The sequence below is a fragment of the Palaemon carinicauda genome, chromosome 8, assembly GCF_036898095.1.
Source record: "Palaemon carinicauda isolate YSFRI2023 chromosome 8, ASM3689809v2, whole genome shotgun sequence".
NCBI lineage: Eukaryota > Metazoa > Arthropoda > Malacostraca > Decapoda > Palaemonidae > Palaemon > Palaemon carinicauda.
In genome coordinates this window covers 117,108,055-117,133,070 of record NC_090732.1, presented here as the reverse complement: position 1 = coordinate 117,133,070, position 25,016 = coordinate 117,108,055, and the positions used below count along the sequence as shown (strand labels likewise).

Genomic DNA, 25,016 nt, shown 5'->3' with positions numbered 1-25,016 from the left:
CCTAAAATTAATGAGTTCCTTGATAATTTTGTTAGTTGTTTATGACATATACAGCTTTTCAAAGGTAAGCAGATATCCTGTGTTTTGCTAATAATTGCTGAATTTTTAAAAATTAACTATCTTTTTTATTTTCGATTTGGGACATTTAGTGATTTTTTTTTTTATGTACAAGAGGGAAGTGAAACTTCAAGTAAGTGTATAAGTAAAATGCTATTTTATTTCAGTTAAACTACATGGAACTAATGTGCTTTCACTGAAAATAAGATACCATTTTAGTTTTACACCTACTTTAGCTTTCAGCTGACTCGTGATGTTGATACCAGCTCCTGTTTTGACCAAAGTAGTTTGTCTAAAGTAGCTGATCAAGTCAGTTTCAGGCTACACAGTGATTTGATTTTGCAAGCCTTGTGTTATGCTGCACAAATTCAATCTTGTACTTTCCAATAATTGCCTTGGCCTTGTACTTCATTTGTTTCTTTATCTTATAAGTAGAGATATAATATTCGTCTGTTTGGTTTGGCAAGTTTTTCTTCAGAACCATTGAAAAAAAGGTTGCCCTGGTCTTATCTTCTTTTCAAGAGCTCTTTTACGAGGTCCTAATGGCCTGAATTTCTTTTTCAAAAATAAACTTAACACAGCTTTTAGATGTAGCTGGGTGTGCTTCCCCACAATGTATGCAATTAGGGTTTACCATGCATACTCCATGACTACTTTTTCCACAGTTGGCACAAACAGCTGGCTTATTGTTTAGTTTTTCCTTACATTTCTGGCTTAAATGGCCATACACTTGGCAATGATAATATCGCAATGGTGAAGAAATATATGGTTTTACCTGATAAGATAGCCAACCAGCTTTTATAACATTTGGTAATCTGCATTGATCAAATGTTATAATTAAAGTAGCAAGAGGAATACGTTGTTCTCCAACTCTCTTTCTCATTCTGACTACTTTAACTACTTGATTTTTCAGTTCACTCTCTTCCAGGCATGAATCCAAACTGTTCCTCACCAATTATTATTTCATCCCTGAGTCTCTTCTCAATTATCTTCTCCCATATTTTCATAGTATGGCTTATCAGCTTTATGCCTCTATAGTTGCCACATTCCTGGATGTCTCCCTTCCCCTTATAGATGGGAATGATTAGGCTTCTTCTCCATTCCTCTGGCATCTTTTCCTGATTGAAGATCTTCTGCGTCAGGTCCCACAATATATCTATGCCTTCCTCTCCAAGACTCTTCCATACCTCTACTGGTATATTATCCAGTCCTGCAGCTTTACTATTTTTCATCTTCTTTACTGCTTGTTCTACTTCTCTTCTAGTAACTCCTATGATAACTGTCTCGTTTGGGAGTCCATCTTCAAATACTGTTCTTGGGTTCTCCTCATTCAATATTCCTTCAAAATAAGTTTCCCACCTTCTTTTAATTTCATTCTCTTCTGCTAGAACTATATCATTGCTATCTTTTATTTGCCTTATCTGTGTCAGGTCTTTAGATGAAGCATCTGGGCCTTAGCAATTTGTAATATTTTCTTCTCTCCTTCTGGTGTTTCCATCTCTTTATAGACTTCATTTAATGTCTCTGCCTTTGCCTTTGCTACTGCTCTTATTACTGTCTTCGCTACTCGAGGATCCAAAGACCATTCGCTACTCAACACTTGGTGATGCCTGCTCAGTTGATCCACCACGATGTTTCTACGGCCTGGAATAAACCTGGCCGTGAGAGAAATGGTGTGACCTTCCGCCCACTGGCAAATCTGGACCGCTAGCAGACAGAGGTCTCTTGCCAGAGTACCCCCTTGTTTGTTGATGTACGAGACGGCTGTGGAGTTGTCGCTCATCAGCATCACCTCTCATCCTTGTAGATCTTTTACAAAGAATTTTAGGCCTTTCCAGGCTGCTAATAATTCCAGGTGATTTATGTGGAGAGTTTGCTCTATCGGAGACCAAACTCCTGATGCTAATTTCGGGCCTAGGTGGGAACCCCAGCCCCGTACCGATGCATCCGAAAAGAGTTTTAACTTCGGACTGGGGCTTTGGAGGGGAATGTCCTTTTGGGTATTCTCTCTGGTTGACCACCAATGAGGATCTTGTAACACTAGAGCTGGAACCTCCACTGACAGGAATGGGGAAACAATCTTTTGAGATCAATGGGGTCTTCAGATGCCACTGGAGACTTCTCATTCTCGATCTTCCGCCTGGAACTAGGTTTTCCAGGGAGGAAAGATGACCCAGAAGACTCTGCCATGACTTGGCTGTAGGCGGTAGTGGAGACAAGAGATGGGCGATGGATTGATCCAGTCTCCGAAGTCTGTCTTCCGAAGGGAACACCCTCCCTACCTGGGTGTTGATGGACATACCCAGATAGTTTAAGACTTGGGTTGGAGTCAAGCAAGACTTCTCTGCATTTACAAGGATCCCCAGGTCCTTGCAAAGGTTTAGAAGTCTTCTCAGGTGATCCAGAGCTAGCTCCCTGGACGAGGCCAGGAGTAGCCAATCGTCCAGGTATCTTAGCAGATGTATTCCGTGCTTGTGAGCCCAAGAAGATACGAGTCTGAAAACCTTCGTAAAGACCTGTGGGGCGGTCGAGAGGCCGCAGCGTAGGACTTTGAACTCGAAGATTTGACCCTGAACCAGAAAGCGCAGGAATTTCCGAGATGTGCGATGGATCAGCACTTGGAAATATGCATCTTTTAAGTCCACCGATGCCATAAAGTCTCCTGGACAAACCGATTGGGTCACGGAGGCTGCTGTCTCCATTTTGAATGGAGTTTGCTTCACAAAGTGGTTCAAGGTCGAGAGATCGATTACAGGTCTCCAACCTCCCGAGGCTTTCTCTACCAGAAAGAGGCGACTGAAAAACCCCGAGGAGGCGTTGGAGACCTCTTGAATGGCACCTTTTAGAAGCATGCTCTGGATCTCCCGAGCTAGGGCTTGCTGTTTCCCTGGATCCCGAGGGATCTGGGAGGACAAGATCGGGGGAGGAATTGGAGGAGGAGGAGAGTCTATGAAGGTGATGCGGTACCCCCAACGAAGCACCTTGATGGTCCATTGCATGGCCCCCATAGCCTTCCACCTCCTCCAACGCCCCTACAGGCAACCCCCTACGCGCTGTGAGGGGGGAGCCGTGACCCTATTTCTGTCTAGGGTTCCTCCCTCTGCCTTTAGCCTTAGGAGGAGCCAACATTCCTCTGCCCATGGGTTTGGCTATAAAAGAGGGGCGGCTGAGACTCTTGGCTGGGAGTGGAGTTGCGGTTGTGGTTTTTGGTTGTGGAGTTGGCTGCTGTTGCATTGTGCAAAGGGAAGCAGCCTTTTGCATCGCAGTGTCCTGCGTCTCTTTCCTCCAAGTATCTAAGGCAGAGGAAACTGCCTGTTTAGAAAAGAGGAGAGGTTGCAGAAGATCCGAGTTCCTCAAATCTGACTTCTCGGTCTTACTGATGCTCCTATGAAGTCTGGAAACTACTGATTCCCTCCTTTTTAGAATCCAGTTGCCCCACATGGTTGCAGTCGTAGCAGTTAGGAAGTCCATTGTTTTGGCCCCAGCCACTAGGACTTCCTGCAGGGACTGCATGGAGTTTTGGTTTGATAGGTCTTCGTGACTCGCTAGGTAGCTGACTGTGCCTGACCACGTGTCAAACCAGGATAATGCGTCTGGAAGGGACATTGACGCTGCTTCTATTGCCGAGGCTTCTGTGGCGGTGAAGGAGACTGGAAGAGAAGAAAATCTCTCTGCAGAGCAGCCAGGTGTGAGCTTTGCTGTGAGGGAATTCAGGGTCAGAGGAGAAGGGTTGGCGTTTCTGACCTTGTAAAAATGCTTTTGCCTCAAAAATGTAAATTGCAGGAGGAGGAGGTATAGCGATGATCGCGCTTGCGACATTGTGGTTTCGTAGAAGCGCAAGTGAGAAGCGAAGTAGGCGCCGCGGGAGCTGAAGTTACCGGCTGCTGACTGGGTTGACGGAATGTAGGCGAGGTCCGGAACTCCCGAAGGTTCCAAAACAGAAGGGACCTGAGGTAAGATTGTGCCCACGAGGAACTGGTTCCACACTTCCACCGAAGGAGAACCAGGAAGTCCAAGGGCAGGTCATACCGCTCGTACGTGATCTGGAATAGAAGCGGTAATAGAGTTATTCCCGATGGTGGAAGAAATTGTCCCACTAGGAGGGGCAACGTGATCCGCCTGACCAGGGGGAATGGGGGTTAGGTCAATGGTGCCGCTCTTCCTTGACTTCCCCCCGGAAGGAGGCAAGGAAGAGTCTGAAGGGAGAGATCGAGAGGCTGAAGAAGAGGCCCGAGACTCCTTACCTTTCGACGGCGAACCTGGAGATAACTAATCCTTCTTGGATTTCTTCTTCTTCCTCTTCACGAACTTATCCCACTGAGAGGGCGACCATTCTCTAAATACTTGGCAGGGGGAGCCTTCAGAACACCTATGACCTCTGCACGAAGGGCATAGGGAATGAGGATCTACCTTCGGTGGTGACATGAATGTGCCACAAGATTTCGGGGGAATCCAGCGACATTTCCTCATAATAGAGGACATCACATCTAATAAAGAAAAGAAAAAGAAAAAGTTAATCAAAAACACACTAAAGAAAGGCTAGTCTGCCAGTCAAACAAAAGCAGGAGCAGCGGTGCTACCACTGCGACAGCTAGAATTCGATTGAAGGTATTCAGTAGCTACCGACCGGCAGTGCCCCACCCCTAACAGGTGGATAACTACAGGCCTGGTCGTTAACGACCTTGTTAAGGTTTTCTGCCGTATTTTCCAGCTCGCGCTAGAATGTCTCCTGTAGTAAAGAATGAGGGTTTGTATTTAGTGTAGGAACAAAAGTAATTTAAGAGGATAGCACAGCACAAACTAAAATCCAATTCACTTATTTGATAGTGTTATAGCCTACAAAACTAAAACCTTATGCACAGAATTCACTTTCTCCATTGTCTACAAGCAGAATAACATAGAGGCACACCGATAGCAAACACAATCTATAATGCTCAACACTTGGTCCACTATACCCAAAGCACAATTACAAAGGAACAAAAGTCTAGTATGAAATAGGACTATTTTATATGATCACAATCAAGATAAAGGGAGGAAAATCACTACACGGTCACCATTTTTCCACACAATTATATATAATTTATCAATTCACAAAAACACTTCAGCAGCTAGCAGTCATTCAGACAGCAGCAGTCTTGTCTGTATCAGACTGCAGTTGTATGATTGAGGAGGAGCCTCTGTCTTAAATGTGAGTAGTAACCTTCACTCTCCTGCTTCCCAACAACAACACTTGTTTCAAAGCTTAAATGACCATTTTAGTTCATGCTGCTAAGGTGTCCTATATTAAAGACAAAGGCTCATATTTCATGTAAGAACAAACTGTCTTTAATATGCAAAATCTTGGTTTACAATTTTCCTAAAATGTTTTGAAATAAATTATGTTGATTTCTTGATAAATTTTTCTGTTTTATAGAGAGACTAACATGGTGTAACAAATTTTATTTAATTTTTCAGAACTGACCATCAGGACTGTCATTGAAGCCATTGGAAAGGAGAATTGCCAAGTATCCTCGGAAAAAGGCAAGTTGAATCTTAAACGGCGTTGGTCAAGTGTTTCATGTGGACAGGCCCTGACTAATGTATCAAGGCTGAGTGTTCATAGTGGTGCATCATTACAGTGGATGGAGCTGCCAAGGGCTCTCTAATCAAGAAGATATATGTGATTTTGTAGTTGGTAATGTCTAGCCACACCCACTGTGGACTTATTGATGCAGGAGAAAAGGACAGAATAAACTCTGCCACTGTGTGTGCTCCAGCTCTAGTGACCTTAACAAGTCAAAAGAATATTTATTTGCAATGTGATTTGCCTTTCTGATAGCAAAGCTATATAGTAATTTCAGTGCATGTGTAAGGGAATTTATTATTTTCGTGAATGTAACTGTATAATGGTTGTAGAAAATTTATGTATTATGCTGCAAACCAGTTTCTAAATTCAGTGTCAGCACACAAAATGTGCTGACTCACGAGCTACCACCACTGCCTTTTATGATGATTTGCTTAAAAGGGAGTTTTAACCTGAATATTGTTGCTTACATCCCCAGATGAAATAAAATGAGAAATGTTAATAAAATATTACTGTATATCCTCAGAGTAAGCATTCTTCATGCTGACAGTATTATATTTTTATCAAGCAAAACTAATTCTCACATCCTAACGTTGTTCTTGAATCTCATACTACCTCATTTATAAAGTATTTTACTCCTGATTAGTATTTGTTACATGTAAAATAAACAAAAAATAATGTATGTATTACTCATACGTCTAAAATCTTTTTCAAGAGGAAACTTATAACACTAAACCAGTTGTAAACAATAATTCAATTACAAGAGCTTTAATAGAATCATGACATTCTATGCAATACTATTTCATTAGTTCAAAAGTATTCGATTGCATTGAAGATTTGAATTCATCATAAATACATTGCGTATTTCAATATGGAACTTAAGAGAATAATGACATCTACGCAATAATTATGAAATTATTGCATTATACTTATCAGAATCCCAGTATTTCCATAGATTCTTGTGTTTAACAATTATCAAATATAGTACAGTATTAACCTGAGACAAATTATTTCTAAGACATGATTACACCTTAGTATACAATAATTTAGTGGTTGTTTGTTTATCTTACTAGAAATTTCAAATCTAGCAACAAACAAGTCATCTTAATTCAACATAAATTTTTAGCATAATATAAACTCCATTAATTTTATCCTTGGATGTACATTATACTGGTTTTACTAAGTATCTTTTTAAAGCTCCTTTTATAATTTTTTTCTTAGCATGTCTATTATTTTCTAGCAAATCACCACAAATGACCTTAAAAGACATGTAATGATTAAATGACGGCTACTCGCCATTTTGCATTCAGACTTTTTACACGACATGCCTCACTTACTTAATGCTGTACCTTGGCAATGACAGCCCTATAAGTAATTCACGATCATCGTTCGGTACATGTAAACATTTACTTCTAAGTTTGTGTGTTTACAGTACTTGAGCTACTGAATTTTATCACCAGCTTACAAGAACTTCAGTTCCAAAAGAACAGACTGAAAATTCCATTGTACTGAAGTACAATACTGTATGTTATACTGTACTCTGTTGTTATTAATCATATAAGAATTTCAATTATTTGTTAGGCATCTGTATATGTATTGTACATATGAAGGCCATCTAAGTTAGCTACCCTTTTATTTTTTTTTTTGGTGCATAACTTTTATTGATACAACCACAAAGTATGATCACCAGTATATATCAATTGTCTTTGTCAGTACAATTTCCATAATTAAAAACTAATTGTTGTTAATGTTAACTGTTCATAAATTCGTAATTTTGTCATAAGACATTGGTGTATTTCAGAAGTTATAAGAAAGTACTGGAGTGTTAAAAAATTTATCTGAATAATATTTATCTATGTTTTTCTTTCTCTTTTCATTGTTGTTGTGGAATGTTCAAGTTATCTAGAAATACATTGCAGTAAATATACTTTAATACAAATCTAAAATGGCTAAATTTATCTCTGTGGACAACAACATTCATCAGATGGGGAACTGCTTTTTGAAAACAGTCAGTTTTTTAAAACCAGTTAACTAATTAAAGCATTGTACAAATTATTCCCATGCATCACTGTAGCCAGAATAGTGCATAAAACAGGAAGGCTTATATGGCAATAATACAGCATAATGTTATTGAAGATAAGTTCTTCCATAATATTACTTTGGCCTTAATATTTGTTTGAAAATGTGTATTTAAAGTGTTTATACATAATTATTGTCAGAAAAAAACTATTTTTAAAATTGATATACTTGATATTCAGTGTCATCAGAATAGATGGAAACTTTTCCCTTATATTTTGACATATGAATTTCTTATATACTTAGAGAAGATAGCTTGAGCTACTGTGCTTTCAGTGAGCATTGTTAAAAGTTGAGCAAGTGAAGCTTACTGATGCATACATTGTACATGTGTTATAAGGATTGAATCAGCCTGCGTGACGAGTAAGAACAAGCTCACTGCATCATTGAACATGTTCAATGCATCACTGGGCAGGTTCATTACATCATTCACAGTTGGCTGAGTCTGAACGGAAAAAAAAAATCAATAAACATCACACTGTTGAAGTTATGGTACAAAACAGTCCAGGGTGTTTGAGGGCTGCATCCCCCCCTACCCTCCCAAGATGAGCACTGGTACAAGAGCTCTGGTGTGGCACTTGTGGTGTTTTGTGGTTCAAGATAGAGGCCGGTCCTCCCAGTGCCACAGAGTCCTGGTTTCTTGTAGTGGGTGGTTCACCAAGACACCTCAACTAGTCCCCCCCCCCTCCCCATCCCTCCCCTCGTAGCCATCAATTAGTGACCTACCCACATTTTTCTACTAGATGAACATTAGTTAGGCATTATGCTTTTTAATGAAAATAGAGAAGGGAAGTATTTTTCATTCTGCAGTGCTTGATTCAATCTTCCCTAAGGAATATCTATTTTTCTTGCTCGAAAACAAAAGATTATACTCTAAGGGCCATGAATATTGCTGGATGTCTGACCAGTCTAGGTCCATTTTCTCTTATTCATAATAGCTAATTATGTAGAGACATACCAGCTTATAGAATTACTAATCTCTAGACTCAAAGTATATGCTTATTTTTCTTTACTGATTTCTCTCTTTGAGTCTAGAGATCTTCTTGTCTTCTTCATTGCTCTACAATATACTGCATAGAGTATTTTGTTGCTCTACAATATACTGTATAGAGTATTTAATTACTCTATAATATACTATATAGAATATTTGATCCCAAGAGTGTTTTTTGCATGATGTTTGATTCACCCTTGTGATCAACTGTTTATTTTTCCCCCAGTCTCATTCCTCTCTGAAGAGTCAGAAGCTTGGCAGAGTGGCTTATTATTATAAAAATTGTAGATTACAAGATCTACAACATTTATTTTGTTGTGAATTTTAGAAATTCACTGCCAGCATTTATTTTGAAACTTAGCCCAAAAGTATTAACAGTCGCTGTGTGTAGACAGCAGCAAAAGTTCACACTATTTTCATTATAAGACAAACTGTAGGAAATTCTGCATAGAAGAAAAAACGAACTATTTTTCATTGGAGTCATGGTTCATAAAATTATGTAAATGCACTTCCTATGAAACTGAGATCTTTCAAGATTCTAATCACCAGTATTTGTAGTTATGATCATATCCTATTTCCAATTTGAGGAGATATGCTACAACAATTGCCTTTTCAATTTAAGTTCATAAACGAAGCAAGCACACTTAACACTTTCTTGATCAAATGGAGAAAACGAAGATATTTTACTTGTATTTGAGTAAGTACTACTGTCAGTATTGCACCATTAAAAGTTTTTAAATTCTTCCCCGAATCTACTGAATTAATATGCCGTTGTTATAAACCACTGTAAGATATCATGAAACAGTATTTCAAACAAAGTATTAAATCTTCATGCTTGCTTTGTTTAGGTGTAAATGACTAGATGCACTGGAGTAAGTTCAGTCTCCTTATAGTCACAATGAAATTTTTTTTCTTTTCTTTCTTTCCTTTGGATATGTGAGACGACAAAGTAAAACAACTCCAATATCAGTAGTACTTATTGAGTGAAATAAAACGGTCTTAATTTTCTTAAACATTACAAGTACTTTTGGTACTATTTAGAGTGAGAATCAGTAAGCCCACAGTAAACTATCTCAAGCATTTTAGCAAACTAAATATATGGAAAAGGAGGATACTTGTTCAATTCCTTCACAGACCACATAGTATGCTAGGATGATGAGACACAGCGGTTAGCCAGTCCATGCTTTTTGGCAGTCTATTTTTCTGGCAACTTATTTTATTCTTCATCTGTAGTTTTAGAGAAAACCAAATTAGTAGATTTAAAAGGCCTCTGGACTCTGAAAACTAATGACTGGTGCAGTAATTCACTACAGAATTTTTTAAATCAAAATTCCTGAACAAGACATTGATTGATGATCAAAGTTTATTTTTCATTTGTTATGGAAAACTACAAGTCTTTGGTTATTCACAGACAGAGGCTTAATTTTGATACCTTGCCAGAAAGGGTGCTCAGAACCTCTGGTTAGAGGACATGTAAAGAGCCAAGTATCAGGAAAGTTCTTGTACATAAAGCACTGTATATTATTCCTAAGATTTAAAACCTTTTAACATCCACACGATGTACATAGCTGTTGATCATGTTATAAATTTTATTCTCTATTAACTGATTGAAGACTGTAGCAAGTCTTAAGACAGATTCTTCTCTGAAACATTTTTCTTGTTTGCTACTCCTGCAACTTTTTCCTAGTCTCTCTAAAATGTGACAAACAATCCACGAATTTATGGGATGAGATTATTGTGTTGTTGATTTCTGTGATAATTAAAAAGGGTCTATAGTTTTTAAAGTTAACTGTTACCTTTATAACGTTACTAAGCTGAAGGTCTTGGGTACAATGCAGTCTCCAATAGATACAAAGGTAGTACTGAATCTTCCTGTGAACACATGACATTTCTTCCTGCCTTATAATTGGAGTTCAGCAGATTCTTGTACTAAGATTTTGCTCATTAAAAAGGTATGCTCATCAAGCAAAAATTATATTAATTTTTCAAACTTTCTAAGACACACTTATACAGGTAATTCAAACTATGAACACTAATTTTGTAAACTATGAACAAAATAAATATGTTGGTCACATACAATTGCTCACCATGTTTGCTCTCTAACAGCACAAGCTTCATCCTTAAACTAGCAGCAGTTATATTTTTGATTCTTCAAACTGAAAAAAGAAAGACTTGCTGTATTTAATATGAAATATTATTTTTGAAGTAAATTCAAATGGCAGAGTGTATTTTAATTGGATGCATAAGAGCAGGAAAAAATGGATGACTTTAAAAATTTTATATATTGTACTTTTGAAAATATCGTTCTTATATTTCATTTCTATACATAATCAGCATCTTAGGCCAGTCTGTCAATACTACTGATCATCTGATTTTATTTTTATACAAGTGTCAGTCCAGTAGTAAAACTATGTCATGTTACTTACTTAAATGTAAATTGTTTGTTACTTTGTATAATTCTTTCTTATTTTTTTATTAAGTACTTAAGGTCATTTTAGGAATGTTAATGAATTTTGCAATTGGAATAGAATAAAACTGGATTGCGTCACATATGTTGCTGTTTCTATTACCAAATTATTGCCCTTTTAATATCAGTTAGACTGATTTAATAGTTACTTGAATACTGTGAAAAAAAATTCATCTTGGCATAAAAACTTAACTAAGATATGGGAAGTATAACTAATCTGAAGGTAATTTTGAGTTCATAATTGGTACTTAAGGCCTAGTCAATCCCTAAGAAATAACTCAACCTAATGGACAGTTCACAGGTCTGCATTCCCCAGAAGTACCAACATTATTTTATAAAAAATTACTTGGATGAAAATTCTGTAAAGAAACTTGTGATAAACTGTGTTATTACCAGGATTAACTATGGCAACTCCATCTACTGTATTACAATTTACCAGAAGTACCACTTAAGAAATTACAAAACATAATAAACAGAGGAGCAAGACTGATAAAAGGTGTCCCACTAGGAGAAAGGATCATCCCTGTACTAATTGATTTACACTGGCTGTCAAAGCAAGCATTGAATTTAAAATATGACAAATTCGTAGATAATTTGTATTTTTCCTAAATATACAAACCTTAGCTATTTAATAGGGGTATTACTTTCGGTGTAGCTGAAATGACAAGCCATTTATTTTTAACGAGGGTTTACTACCCACACCACTAGTTAGCGGGGGTAGGGGAGGGTAACATGCTAACCACCCCACCCCCTCTCACACACCTGTGCTTGAGCTCACTTTGCTTGGAGGTAGGACTTCAAGGGGAATAGGGCTGGCAGGCAAGTTTGGTTGAATAGCTAAGATTTGTATAGTTAGGAAAAAAAACAAATTATCTACGAATTTGACATTTGTTCCGTAACTGGAATACAAACTGCGCTATTTAATAGGGGTGACTCACCCATTAGGAAGGGTGGACGTCCCAGAGAGTCTGGCTTTTGGCTTTGCCCGGGGGCTCTTTATCTAAGTGTGTTAGCACTCAAGAAATAAAGAGTCCCTGCACCTCGCAAAAACCTTGCTATGCAAGGTCTGCGGCCTACGCAAGCTGTGTGTGAAGGTATGAAGAAGTGTGACTCATCCTAGAAAGCTGTTCTAAAGTTCTTTAGATGGAAACTTGTAGACTAGGACTTTCACAATACCACCTCGTCAGGGTATGGGGACGTAACAGTATTAATATTAATACTAGGAACACAAGGGAGCATGGTTTACCTGCAGTGGTTTGAGGTCAGCTATGCAGAGAACCCAGGATGCTGCTTTCCCCCAAGAGAGGGGATGATGAAGAAAAGGATAAGGGCCAGTCAAACCTTTTCATTCATGCAGACTAAAACCGGGTAACAATGCCCTCAACCTTCTGCTACTTGTCCAATAAGGAGCTTGAGGTTTTCAACCAGCTGTTGTACAGCCACCACAGGACCGATAGAGAACGTATCGAGTCTCCTGTGGGTCACGTCTTGCAGGTAGTGGGATGTGAACGTGGTTTGCAGTTTCCACACCCCAGCTTGAAAGACCTACGTCACTGAAAAATTTCTTTTGAAGGCCAGGGACGTAGTTATGCCCCTGACATCATGTGCTCTGGGACAACATGACGGAGGAGGGCCTGGATTCAGTGCCAGGTCAACGAACCTGCGAATCCATGCAGAGATGGTGTTCTTGGTGACACTCCTCTTAGTCCTTCCTGTGTTTTGTTTATTAATAACACTAAACTGGGCTCCAGTGTCTAATAGAAAACAACATTTAAAAGATTTCCTACCCCTACCAACTTTGAGTGTAATAAAGGGAACAAATATTTCAGACCCTGATTAACAACTTAATACTTTTTTACCAAAATCCTTAATAGTATGAAGACACATTGCTCCATGATGTTCAGATTTATTGCAAGAAAAACATTTATAAGGTAATAATGATTTATTTCCCGGACATTCCGAGGCCCTTTGCCTATCACTCAAGCATTTAATGCATAAAGTTAGTTCTTCAGCTCTATTCTAGCTTGCGAAGTATCAAATCTAGTACATTTAGAAGAGTTATGGCCTGTTTCTTTACAAAATTTACATCTACCAGAAGATAAAGGTTTACTGGTAAATTGAACTTTATTAGTGTCATTACTAGCAGTAGATTTATTACTATACTTTGATTGTTGGAAATTACGGTCTTTACCTTCATATTTAAGTTTAGGTTTTGCACCAGAATTTTCATTATGACCTAAACTAAGGTGTGCAATAACACTCTGATAATTATCTAACAACTGGTTAAAATTAGGATAAGATTATCCTGTAGTTCTAGAGAGTTCTATCAAAAAATTTCTAGGAAGTTTCCTATTTACAATTTTGCTAATTAGCAATAGAGCAGCCTAATCGACTTCAATCAGATCTATACCAAGTCCCTTCAAGTCAATGAATTTATTATTCAAAGGTCTAAACGAAGAATCTATTTCACTAAGAGATTTTACTTCAGAAGTGTTCAAAACTTCACCTATTACTTGATCAATTATGTTTTCTTCATCCAGAAAATTAAGATCTAATTGCTTAAAAGCCAATTCAAAACCCTCACCATTTCCTGTAATGTTTTCTACTATACTTAGCAAATAACCTTTTAAATAAATAAACTTTTGAGCATTAGTTAAGTTAGGCATACCAGACAAAGCAATATCAAAAACCTTCTTAAAGTTAAAATAGGCAAATGGATTAACTGCATTGTTTTTAAACTTCTGAATTTGAATAGGAGGGAGAGGAAATTTAACAATTCTACTAGAACTATCTTGAGGAGTATTCTTACCTCCAAACAAATTATAAAATTTTACTCTAAATTCTGAGAGTTTTCTGCATTTCATAATGATAATCTCTTGCTGCTTGCATAATACTATCTAGTTCATCTTCTGAAGCAATTTCACAAATGCTTGCGTCAAAATTCTCAACTATTACTAAATTAGCATCAATTTTACGAATAAATTCTTGTAACAAATGACTATTAATTTGATCGTCCTTCAAAGAGTCAACCTTCTCAACATGACAAATTCATAGATAATTTGTATTTTTCCTAACTATACAAACCTTAGCTATTTACATGGGGTAATTACTTCGGCGTAGCTGAATGACGAGCCATAAAAGTTTTACCAAGGGTTTACTACCCCGCCACTAGTTAGCGGGGGGTAGGGAGGGGTAGCAATTTCACAAATGCTTGCGTCAAAATTCTCAACTATTACTAAATTAGCATCAATTTTACGAATAAATTCTTGTAACAAATGACTATTAATTTGATGGTCCTTCAAAGAGTCAACCTTCTCAACATGACAAATTCACAGATAATTTGTATTTTTCCTAACTATACAAACCTTAGCTAATTACATGGGGTAATTACTTCGCCGTAGCTGAATGACGAGCCATAAAAGTTTTACTACCCCGCCACTAGTTAGCGGGGGGTAGGGAGGGGTAGCTAGCTACACCCCCCCCCCCCACACACACACACACACCGGTGAATGCTTCACTTTGTTTAGAGGTAGGACTTATCCCGGGGGACAGGGCTGGCGGGCAAATACTGTATGTGTAAATAGCTAAGGTTTGTATAGTTAGGAAAAATATGACAAATTCGGAGATAAATTGTATTTTTCCTAACCATACAAACCTTAGCTATTTACATAGGGTTTACTTTCGGCGTAGCTGAAATGACGAGCCATTAGATTTTAACGAGGGTTAAACTACCCCGCGCGCTAGTTAGCACGGGGCTAGGGGAGCGGTAGCCAGCTACCCCTCCCCCCACACACACCGGTGAGCTGCCTCACTTCACTTAGAAGTAGGACTTGTCTTGGGGGACAGGGGTGGCGGGCAAATATGTGAAAAATAGCTAAGGTTTGTATGGATAGGAAAAATACAAATCATCTCCGAATTTGTCATTTGTTCCGTAACCGAAATACAAACCACGCTATTTACATAGGGTGACTTACCCTTAGGCAGGGTGGAAAGTCCCCAGCCTTACTGGTTTTGGCTTACCCGGGGACTCAGAATCCGAGTGAGCAGCACTTCGAGAAAAAGAGTCCCTGCGCCGCGCAGGTTTCTTGCTACGCAAGAAACGAGCGGCCTACATAAGTTGTGTGTGGAGAGATGAAGTGTGACTCGTCCTAGGAAGTTGACCTGAAGTCCTTTACAGTATATGGAATTCTAGGCTAGGACGTCCCCATACCACCTCGTCAGGGTATGGGGGACGCGACAGTATTATACTTAATACTAGGAACACAAGGAAGCATGGTTTACCTGCAGAGGTTTGAGGTCAGCTATGCAGAGACCCAGGATGCTGCATTCCCCAAGAGAGGGGAGGATGAAGAAAGAAGTAAGGGCCAGACATACTCTTTCATTCACACAGACTAAAACCGGGTAACAGTGCCCTCAACCTTCTGCTACTTGTCCATTAAGGAGCCTGAGGTTAGACCAGCTGTTGTGCAGCCACCACAGGGCCAATAGAAAAAGTATCGAGGCTCCTGGGGGTCACGTCCTGCAAGTAGTGGGCTGTGAAGGTCGTTTGACGCTTCCAGACCCAAGCTTGTAGCACCTGCGTCACAGAGAAGTTTCTCTTGAAGGCCAGGGATGCGGCGATGCCCCTGACATCATGTGCCCTAGGGAGATGTGACGGAGGAGGGTCTGGATTCAAGGCATGATGAATAGTGCGTCGAATCCAGGCTGAGATGGTATTCTCGGTGACCCTCCTCTTCTTCCTTCCCGTGCTCACAAACAGAGCTTGCACGCGAGGACAGACTGCAGCTGTTCTCTTCAGATAACGTCTCAGACTTCTTAGTGGGCAGAGTAGCAGATGATCTGGGTCATCTGTTACGGAACAGAGACTCATAACCCTGAAGGAGTTGAACTGTGGGTCCGGCACTCCAGGGTTCTGAGTCTTGGCAACAAACTCAGGGACGAACCTGAACGTTACCTCCCCCCATTCCCTTGAATGGGCGATGTCGTATGAGAGACCATGAAGTTCACTGACTCGCTTGGCCGAAGCCAGAGCGAGCAGGAATACCGTCTTCCAAGTCAGATGTTGGTCAGATGTCTGGCGTAATGGTTCGAACGGAGGTCTCTTCGGAACCCTGAGGACCCAAACCACGTTCCAAGGAGGCGGTCTCACTTCCGACTGAGGGCAGGTAAGCTCGTAGCTTCGTATGAGTAAGGAAAGTTCCAGCAAGGAGGAAATGTCTATTCCTTTCAGCCTGAAGGCAAGGCTTAAGGCTGAGCGATAGCCTTTCACCGCCGAGACCGAAAGGTGCATTTCCTCCCGCACGTAAACGAGGAACTCCGCTATTGCTGGAATAGAGGCATGGAGGGGAGAGATACCCCTCCCACGACACCAACCACAGAACTCTCTCCACTTCGCCTGGTAGACCTCTGCGGATGACTTTCGCAGGTGTCGAGACATCCGGTCCGCAACTTGTTGCGAAAAGCCTCTCTCAGTGAGGAGATGCTGGATAGTCTCCAGGCGTGAAGCCGAAGCGATGCTACGGCTTTGTGGAAAATGTTGCAATGTGGCTGTCTGAGTAGCTCGTGTCGTGGGGGAAGCTCTCTCGGGGGTTCCGTCAGGAGCTGCAGAAGGTCCGGGAACCACTCTGCATGATGCCATAGCGGAGCTATTAAGGTCATCGACAGGTTGACCGTAGTCTGGTCTTGTTGAGCACCCTTCTCATCAGACAGAACGGTGGGAAGGCGTAGACGTCGATGTTGTCCCACCGTTATTGGAAGGCATCTTGCTAGAATGCTTTGGGGTCCGGGACTGGGGAGCAGTACAGTGGCAGCTTGAAATTCAAGGCTGTCGCGAACAGGTCCACTGTCGGGGAACCCCACAAAGTCAGGACTTTGTGACTACTTGAGGATCCAAAGACCACTCGGTACTCACTATCTGCGAAGCTCTGCTCAGACTGTCGGCGAGCACATTCCTTTTGCCAGGAATGAAGCGAGCTGATAGACGTATCGAGTGGACTTCCGTCCATCTCAGTATCTCTACTGCAAGATGGGATAGCTGTAGTGAAAAGGTACCTCCCTGCTTGTTGATATAAGCCACTACTGTGGTGTTGTCGCTCATCACCACCACGGAGTGGCCCGCCAGGGTTTGTTGGATCTGTTGAAGGGCCAGAAATACAGCCTTCATCTCTAGCAGGTTGATGTGGAGGTACTTTCCTGATTCTGACCATAGGCCTGAGGCCCTCTGGTTCAGAACGTGGGCCCCCCACCCTTCTTTTAATGCGTCCGAAAACAGCATAAACTCTGGGGGAAGGACGAGAAGATCCACTCCCTTTCGAAGGTTGTCGTCGGTCAGCCACCATCGCAGGTCCGTCCGTTCCGCAGATCCTATTAAGACCAGAAAGTCCGGGGAATCGATGCCTTGATCCCACCGGGACTTGAGCCGCCACTGCAGGGATCTCATCCTGAGGCAGCCGTTGGGAACTAGACGGGCCAAGGAGGCTAGGTGACCTAAGAGACGTAACCAAAATTAGGCTGGAAGGTCTTCTCGACTGAGGAAAGGCTTTGCAACCCTCCTCACCCTTGCTATCCTGTCGTCTGATGGAAAGGCTTTGTGGAGATTGGTGTCTAATATCATGCCTAGATATACCAGTCGTTGTGTTGGGAGCAGAGAGGACTTCTCGAGATTTACCATGATCCCTAGATCTTGGCAAACTCCCAGAAGCCTGTCTCGGTGTCGAAGAAGGATCGACTCCGAGTCTGCCAGGATCAGCCAGTCGTCCAGATAACGGAGGAGACGGATGCCGTTCCTGTGCGCCCACGAAGAGATGAGGGTGAACACTCTGGTGAACACCTGGGGTGCTGTGGAGAGACCGAAACACAGCACCTTGAACTGGTAGATCTTGTTGTCTAGGCTGAATCTTAGGTACTTCCTAGAAGACGGATGGATTAGGATCTGGAAGTACGCGTCCTTCAGATCCAGTGTGCACATGAAGTCTTGCAGTCTCACTGCAAGTCTGACCGTGTCTGCTGTCTCCATGCTGAAGAAGTTTGCCTGACAAACTTGTTCAGGGCTGAGAGGGCGATGACGGGTCTCCAGCCTCCAGACGCCTTCTTTACAAGAAAGAGTTGACTGAAAAAGCCTGGGGAGCCGTCTACGACCTCTTGGAGAGCATCCTTCTTGAGCATGGTCTCGACTTCTGCCTGGAGGGCTAGCCCCTTTGCCGATCCCATGGCATAGGAGCTCAACGACACTGGATTCGCTGTCAGGGGAGGTTGAGATGAAATGAACGGGATGCGATATCCTTGTCCGATCACAGAGACCGTCCAGGAATCGGCCCCGTGTTGCTGCCACCTGAGCACGCATCCCCGCACAGGTAGACACGCAGGGGGATTACCACTCCTAGCATTTGCGGCCCCGGCCGCTCCTTCTAGGATTTCTGCCTCCCCTGGAGGACTTTCCGCCCTTCTTTTCTTTGACAGGAGAGGGCAGCAGTTTAGACACTTTGGTCTTAGCTGCCGGAGCCTTCTTTGGTGTCCTGCAAGGCTGCTGTTGTTGTTGAGGAGCTGGAGGTTTGTAGGGCCGAGATGTAAGGGCCTTCTGGAGGAGCGAATCATGACTCGTCTTCCTCCACCTCTCAGCTGTCCGTTCTACATCCTTGGGCTCAAACAGGTTTCCTCCAAGGATGGAGGAATGTCTGAGCTTGCTGACATCCATAGCGGGGACCTTCGGGTGGAACCTCTCAGTCACCGCGTCACGATGCTTAAGAAACGAGTTAGCCCACAGGTTAGTGACCTGGTGAGCTAAAAACTCGATGGAGCGCGTGCCCGAGAGGACAAAGGTCTCCAGGGCCTTCCTATTGCTCTCCTTGGACAAGTCCTCAGAGCGCAATAGGATGCCCAGAGACCTTAGCCAGACATCCAGCCACGAAGTGGCCTGCATGACACACTTCGCGACTTTCTCCTGGCTCAGGATCTCCGACGCTGAGAATGTCACCTGCCGGGCATTGAGTTTCTCTAAAGAGAGACCTCTGGTGAGCTCTTCCACGGAGTGGTGGAGGGGAAGAGTTAAACAAGACTCCTCCATGATCTCGAAGTACCTCCTCTGCTGAACGCGAGGAGGTGGGAGGAGCTTGTTCCTGGCAGAAGAACGGCTGGAGGAGGCGAGCTCGGAAAGCTGGCCCTCGACCTTGTCCCTGGCACTCTTCACCCCCTGGGACCAGGACAGGGCTGCACTGGTCTTGGGGGGTTTCTGAATGACGTAAACCTGGTCCAGGACCATACCCTTGCCTTCGCGAGGGGCGGTCTCAGGGTCCTTAAAACTATTGAGTTGCCTCATTAGATTAAGGACCTGCCAGAAGGCGTGCTCAGACTAGCGCTGCTCTCCTCCTTGTGGACTGGCAGCTAAGTCTCCTGTCCCCATTGGCTCTTCATGGGGGGACACGCGGACGTTCTCCCGGGGAAAGGTTGGCTCTGGACGACACCTCGACGATGACTTGGGTATCGTCTTTGAGTCCTTGGGCTCCCTCCTGGGAGGGATACAGGACTCCAGCAAAAAGGTCTGGAAGGTCCTTCCTACGCGAGACGTTTCTCTTCCTTGAGGTGGGGTTCCTCCCATTGGTGCCGTGGGAGTGTGCCTCACCTCACTGGATTCTCCCGAGGACGGGAAAGGTTCGTCCACAGGAGAAGGAGAAAACGCCTGCAAAGGGGAAGGGGCCTTCCCGACGGACCTCTTGGGAGCCAGCTTAACCCTGGGAGAAGTAACCGCGAAATCCACTCCTCTCCTTCTCTTCAGCGGGGGCAAGGGAGCCTTTGGTTTTAGTCCCAGATCGGCGAAGGCTGGCTTCATAGCCTGCACGACCGCTTTCATCAGGGAACCAAACCAAGGCTGGCGGCTGACTGACGCAGTGTCAGCGATTCCCGCTGGAGGGAAGGGGATCGGCTGATCCTTAGGAGTGGAAACTACAGGGCCTGCCTGAAAAGAAGAAAGGGAAGAATGTTGCCTGGACCTCTCCGATGAGTCTTCCTGCTCCTGTACGCGTGCTCGGTGCTTCCGAGATGGCGATTGCGAGGACGATCTGGAAGCATGTGGCCCCAGTAACTCGCAAGGTTGGGCGTGCTGCGAAACCCGGCAGGAATCGCGTCGGGGGTTGCGCTGACGCTCGTGCGATGGCTGGATCGCCGGGTCACGCGCGGGCGACCGTTGGCGCGCGGAGATGAGGGCGCGTGGGCGTGATGGCGAGTGGGCACGTGGGCGCGCAGGCGAAGGTGTGCGTGAATGCACAGGTGAGCGCGAGTGCCTGGGTGATCGCTGGCGATCAGAAGAACGATGGGGCGTAGGCGAACGGTGGAGCCTAGGCGAGAGGAAGCGCGTTGGCGAGCGATGGTGCGTTGGCGAGCGATGGCGCGTTGGCTTAAGAAGACGCGTGCAAGTAGGCGACCGACTACGCACAGGCGAGTTAGCGCACGGGCGAGTCGGAGACCTATGGCGATCAGACGCGTGGGCGCGTTGGTGAGCGTTCGCACACAGGCGAAGGATCGCGCGGGCGCGTAGGAGAACGCTGGCGCGTAGGAGAACGCTGGCGCGTAGGAGAACGCTGGCGCGTAGGAGATCGCTGACGCGTAGGATGGCGCGCAGTGGCGCGTAGAGAAGTTGCCAACTGGGGTGCAGGGCCAGGGGGCACTGAAGTGCTCGAGGGCGGGCTCAGGAGACGACTCGCGGGCGCGCATGCACTTTAGAAGTGCGCGCAGGGGAACGCTGGCGAGGCAACGGAATGAATGAATGATTTAAAGTTTTCAGGCATCCTGACTTCTAAGGTCATTGACGCCGGTAACATTTAATTTATGTATACAAAAATAAAAAATGAAACAAAATAAAAAATTAAAGAGTATTCAATAAAAATCATAAAAATTGAATGTCATAAAAGTTAAATATTTTTCAGAAGACCTGCTTCTGAAAGAAATCTAAAAATGCCACTTGCATGGTAGGACACATCATTTCCAAGAATCTTGGCAAGGATGAACCTGCCACCCTCACCTCAAGCCTCAAACAAATATCTATTTCGCAAGTTGTTATAATTGGGGCATTCGGTCAACAAATGCCTTACTGTTAGAGGTACCAAACAGTTGTCACAATACGGTTGGTGTTGGCCCTTCAGCAGAAACTCGTGTGTCAACCGAGTGTGACCAATACGGAGACGACAAAGAAAAGTCTCCCATTTTCGGGGCATCATATTACACCTCCAAGGAGATATGTCATTTGTTACTTCCCTCATTTTATTGCCATCTTGACTATCCCATTGCTGTTACCATTTATTGCAAACCAATTTCTTGATGTCAGGTAAGAAATCATTACAGGGAATGGGATACCTTCTTGGCAGCAACTCAGATGCAGCCTCCTTAGCCAGTGAATCTGCCTTCTAATTCCCAGACACACCTACATGTGCTGGAACCCAACAAAATTGAACTGTTATACCTCTCCGTCCAATAAGGAAAAGCCATTCTAAAATCTTTAAAACTAGAGGGTTATTAGAATTAAAAACTTCCATAGCTTGAAGGACACTCCATGCATCACTAAAAATTGTAAAATTACCCTCCTTCTCCAACGCTATTTTCTCAATAGCGGTTAATATGCCATACAGTTCGGCAGTAAATATGGAAGCGGTCAGAGGAAGTGCACCTCTACAATTATAACCATTACTATGTACTCCAAATCCAACGCCAGCATCAGATTTGGAGCCATCAGTATAGATAAAAGTTGATCCTCTATGTTCTTTAACATGTTCATTAAAAAGAGACCTGGCTTCTAGGTCTGACATATTCTTCTTATCTCCAATAAAATATTTACAAAAAGATATCTCTGGTAACTTCCATGGAGGCGTTGATGATACCTTGAATGGAAGTACCTTATTTTTAATTATATCCAGACTATTTAAAAATCGTTTCACCCGAAAGCCATAAGGTTGAGGAGATTTTGGGTGCAACTCAAAGTATGATGCGTGTCTTACAAGGCTTGCAGCCTGAAAGGCTAGAGAGCTAGGGAGTCTTTGCAATCTAAACCAATACCGAAGAATGGAAGACATTCGGTAAAGGTCTAGAGGTAACTCTCCAGCATCAACAAGGAGACTTGGGATAGGCGGTTTTAAAAGCTCCAGTAGATAATCTAATACCTGCATGATGTATCGAGTCTAATATTTTTAACCGGCTTGGGGTGGCTGAAGAATATACCTCACAACCATAACTAATTTTGGAAAAAATCAAGGCCTTGTATAATTTTAAAATAGTATTGCGGTCTGCCCCCCATGATGTATGGGACAATACTTTTAAGATATTCAAGAGCTTCAACACATTTAGCTTTTAGCGCTTTTAGGTGAGAAACCCATGTAAGTCTACAGTCAAATATCAAACCTAAAAATTTGGTTTCCGATACACATGGTATCCGTTGACCTTTAATGTATATATCCGGGTCTGGATGTACTCCCCGGATACGACAAAAATGGACAATGGTAGTTTTACTTGTCGAGAACTTAAATCCATTCATGTCAGCCCACTGGATAATTTTATCAATAGAGAGTTGGATTTTTCTCTCAACCATTGCCATTCTAGTGCCAGCAAATGATATTGAGAGATCATCCACAAATAGTGTTGAGAGAACATCCTGGGGAATGGCTGAGGATATCCCATTAATTGCTAGTGCAAAAAGGGTTACTCAGCACACTACCCTGAGGAACTCCTTCTTCCTGGCACTTACTCTCTGATAGAGTTTCCCCCACTCTCACTTGAAAAACTCTACGTGAAAGAAATGCCTGAATAAATAGTGGCAGCTCTCCTCTCAATCCCAATTCATGAATGGTTTTAAGTATACCATATCTCCATGTGGTATCATATGACTTTTCAAGGTCAAAAATACTGTAACATGGTGCTGTTTGGAAGCAAAGGCTTCACAAATAGAAGACTCAAGTCGTATCAACACATCAGTCGTTGAGTGCATTTTTCGGAATCCACATTGAATCGGTGATAAAATACCTTTCTTTTCAAGGTACCATATCAGCCTTGCATTGACCATCTTCTCCATGATTTTACATAAACAAGATGTCAATGCAATAGGACAATAGTTTGCTGCTAAAAACTTGTCTTTACCGGGTTTTAAAAAGGCTAAAATAATGGCTAGTTCCCAAACACTTGGGTAGCTATGATCATGCCATATTCTATTAATAATGCTTAAAATAAATAGCTTTGTATTAAAATGTACATGTTTAATCATTGCATATGGAATTCCATCGGGTCCAGGGACTGTATCGTTGCAATGAGCAAGTGCAGAATCAAATTCTCTTTCAGTGAAAGGAGAATTATACGACTCTTCCCTTCTTGTTGCAAAATTTAAAATTTTCTTTTCTTCAATGCTCCTATACTGGTGACCAGGGGCTCCTTCACACTTGCTGGATACATTTGAAAAATGATTAGCCAGGGCATTGCTAACTTCATTTGCTTCAGTTACATACTGGCCATTCACCTTCAACACTGGTGGTGGGTTGGGGGTGAATTTGCCAGCTATCTTTTTTACTTTCCTCCACACAGAAGATGGTGGTGTTCTACTGTTAATAGAGGAAACAAAAGACATCCATGACTGGCGCCTTGCTTCTTTCATGGCACGACGGAACTGTGCTCTACATTTCTTGTACATTATTAAATTCTCATCAGTTCTGCATCTACGCAATCGTGTTAGAGATCTTCTTGTGGCTCTGTGGAGTGCAGTTAGTTCTGAAGACCACCACGGGACTGGTCGTCGTTTGAATAACCCTGTTGTTTTGGGAATTGAATTGACTCCTGCTGTATGAAGAGTTCCATTCAGTAGGTCTATGGCATCATCAACACTTTCAAACTGTTCTGCTCTCCCTTCGATTTCACTTAGCTCGGAAAATTTAACCCAGTCTGCCTTGTCTAGATTACAACGTGGCGATCTTTGCAAAGGCGGACCCTTGTTCGTGTTTATAATGATTGGTGCATGATCACTAGTATGCCAATCATCTAATGTCCTCCAATCAAAATCAAGAAGGCAGTTAGAGCTTGCAATTGAAAGGTCAATGCATGACAAAGTACCTGTCTGAACATGGAAGTGTGTGGGCTCTCCTGTATTAAGGAGTCCCACATCCTCATTCTCCACAATTGATGAGATAATATTGCCCCTTGTGTTGGCCAAAACATCACCCCATAAAGGATGTCTACCATTCATATCTCCCAGTAAGAGAAAAGGTTGAGGGAGTTGTTGAATGACCTCTGCTAAATCATCATATAAAATATTATCATTTGGAGGTAAGTACAGAGAGCATATTGTATATTTTCTCCCTATATCAATTTGTACAACAACTGCCTGCAGGGTTGTACGTATAGACATGGGTATTTGGGGAACATCTCGACGAATGTACATGAGACTTCCGCCATGGCTCCCTGCTTGTTGATTATATGGTGTTCTATAGCTAACATACTCTCGAGGACTAGGAGTGTTAGAATCAAGCATACTTTCCTGTAGACATACAATTATGGGGGAATGCTCATGAATTAGGAGCTTAAGTTCTTCATATTTTGCCCTCAAACCCTGACAGTTCCATTGCAAAATGGAGGAGAAAACTATGGATTATTTCTGGAAGACATCTTGGATGAGGTCTTCCCATTAGAAGTTTTTAATGTAACATTATTACCAGTAGGTTTCTTCAGAGGTGGTCTTGTTATGTTGGGTTTAACGTTGGTGATTTTCTTTGTATTCTTTTTATCTATTTGTTGAGGTGGATGGTGGACCTCAACTTGAATTTCTGATTTATTCAGTCCATCTTCTGGTTCATTAGAAACATCAACAGACAAAACATCAAATTTATTTGATGTCATAACCT

General features: G+C 42.4%; 1 protein-coding gene and 1 long non-coding RNA gene across 6 annotated transcripts in view; one reads left to right on the top strand and one right to left on the bottom strand.

Moving 5' to 3' along the window:
- The window catches only part of LOC137645853 (calmodulin-binding transcription activator 2-like), a 142,446-nt gene extending 131,216 nt beyond the window's left edge, over positions 1–11,230 (top strand). For 3 of the 5 annotated variants that reach the window (XM_068378840.1, XM_068378839.1, XM_068378843.1), the window contains one exon: positions 5,512–11,230. In XM_068378840.1, coding sequence (XP_068234941.1) covers positions 5,512–5,702 — 191 coding nt within the window. In that variant the 3' untranslated portion in view covers positions 5,703–11,230. The remainder of the gene's footprint in view (positions 1–5,511) is intronic. The other 2 variants (XM_068378842.1, XM_068378841.1) reach the window with 2 other exon arrangements.
- The window catches only part of LOC137645855 (uncharacterized), an 89,193-nt gene that overhangs the window by 39,632 nt on the left and 24,545 nt on the right, over positions 1–25,016 (bottom strand). The window contains exon 2 of the long non-coding RNA XR_011045357.1: positions 10,775–10,843. This is a non-coding gene — a long non-coding RNA (uncharacterized lncRNA). The remainder of the gene's footprint in view (positions 1–10,774; positions 10,844–25,016) is intronic.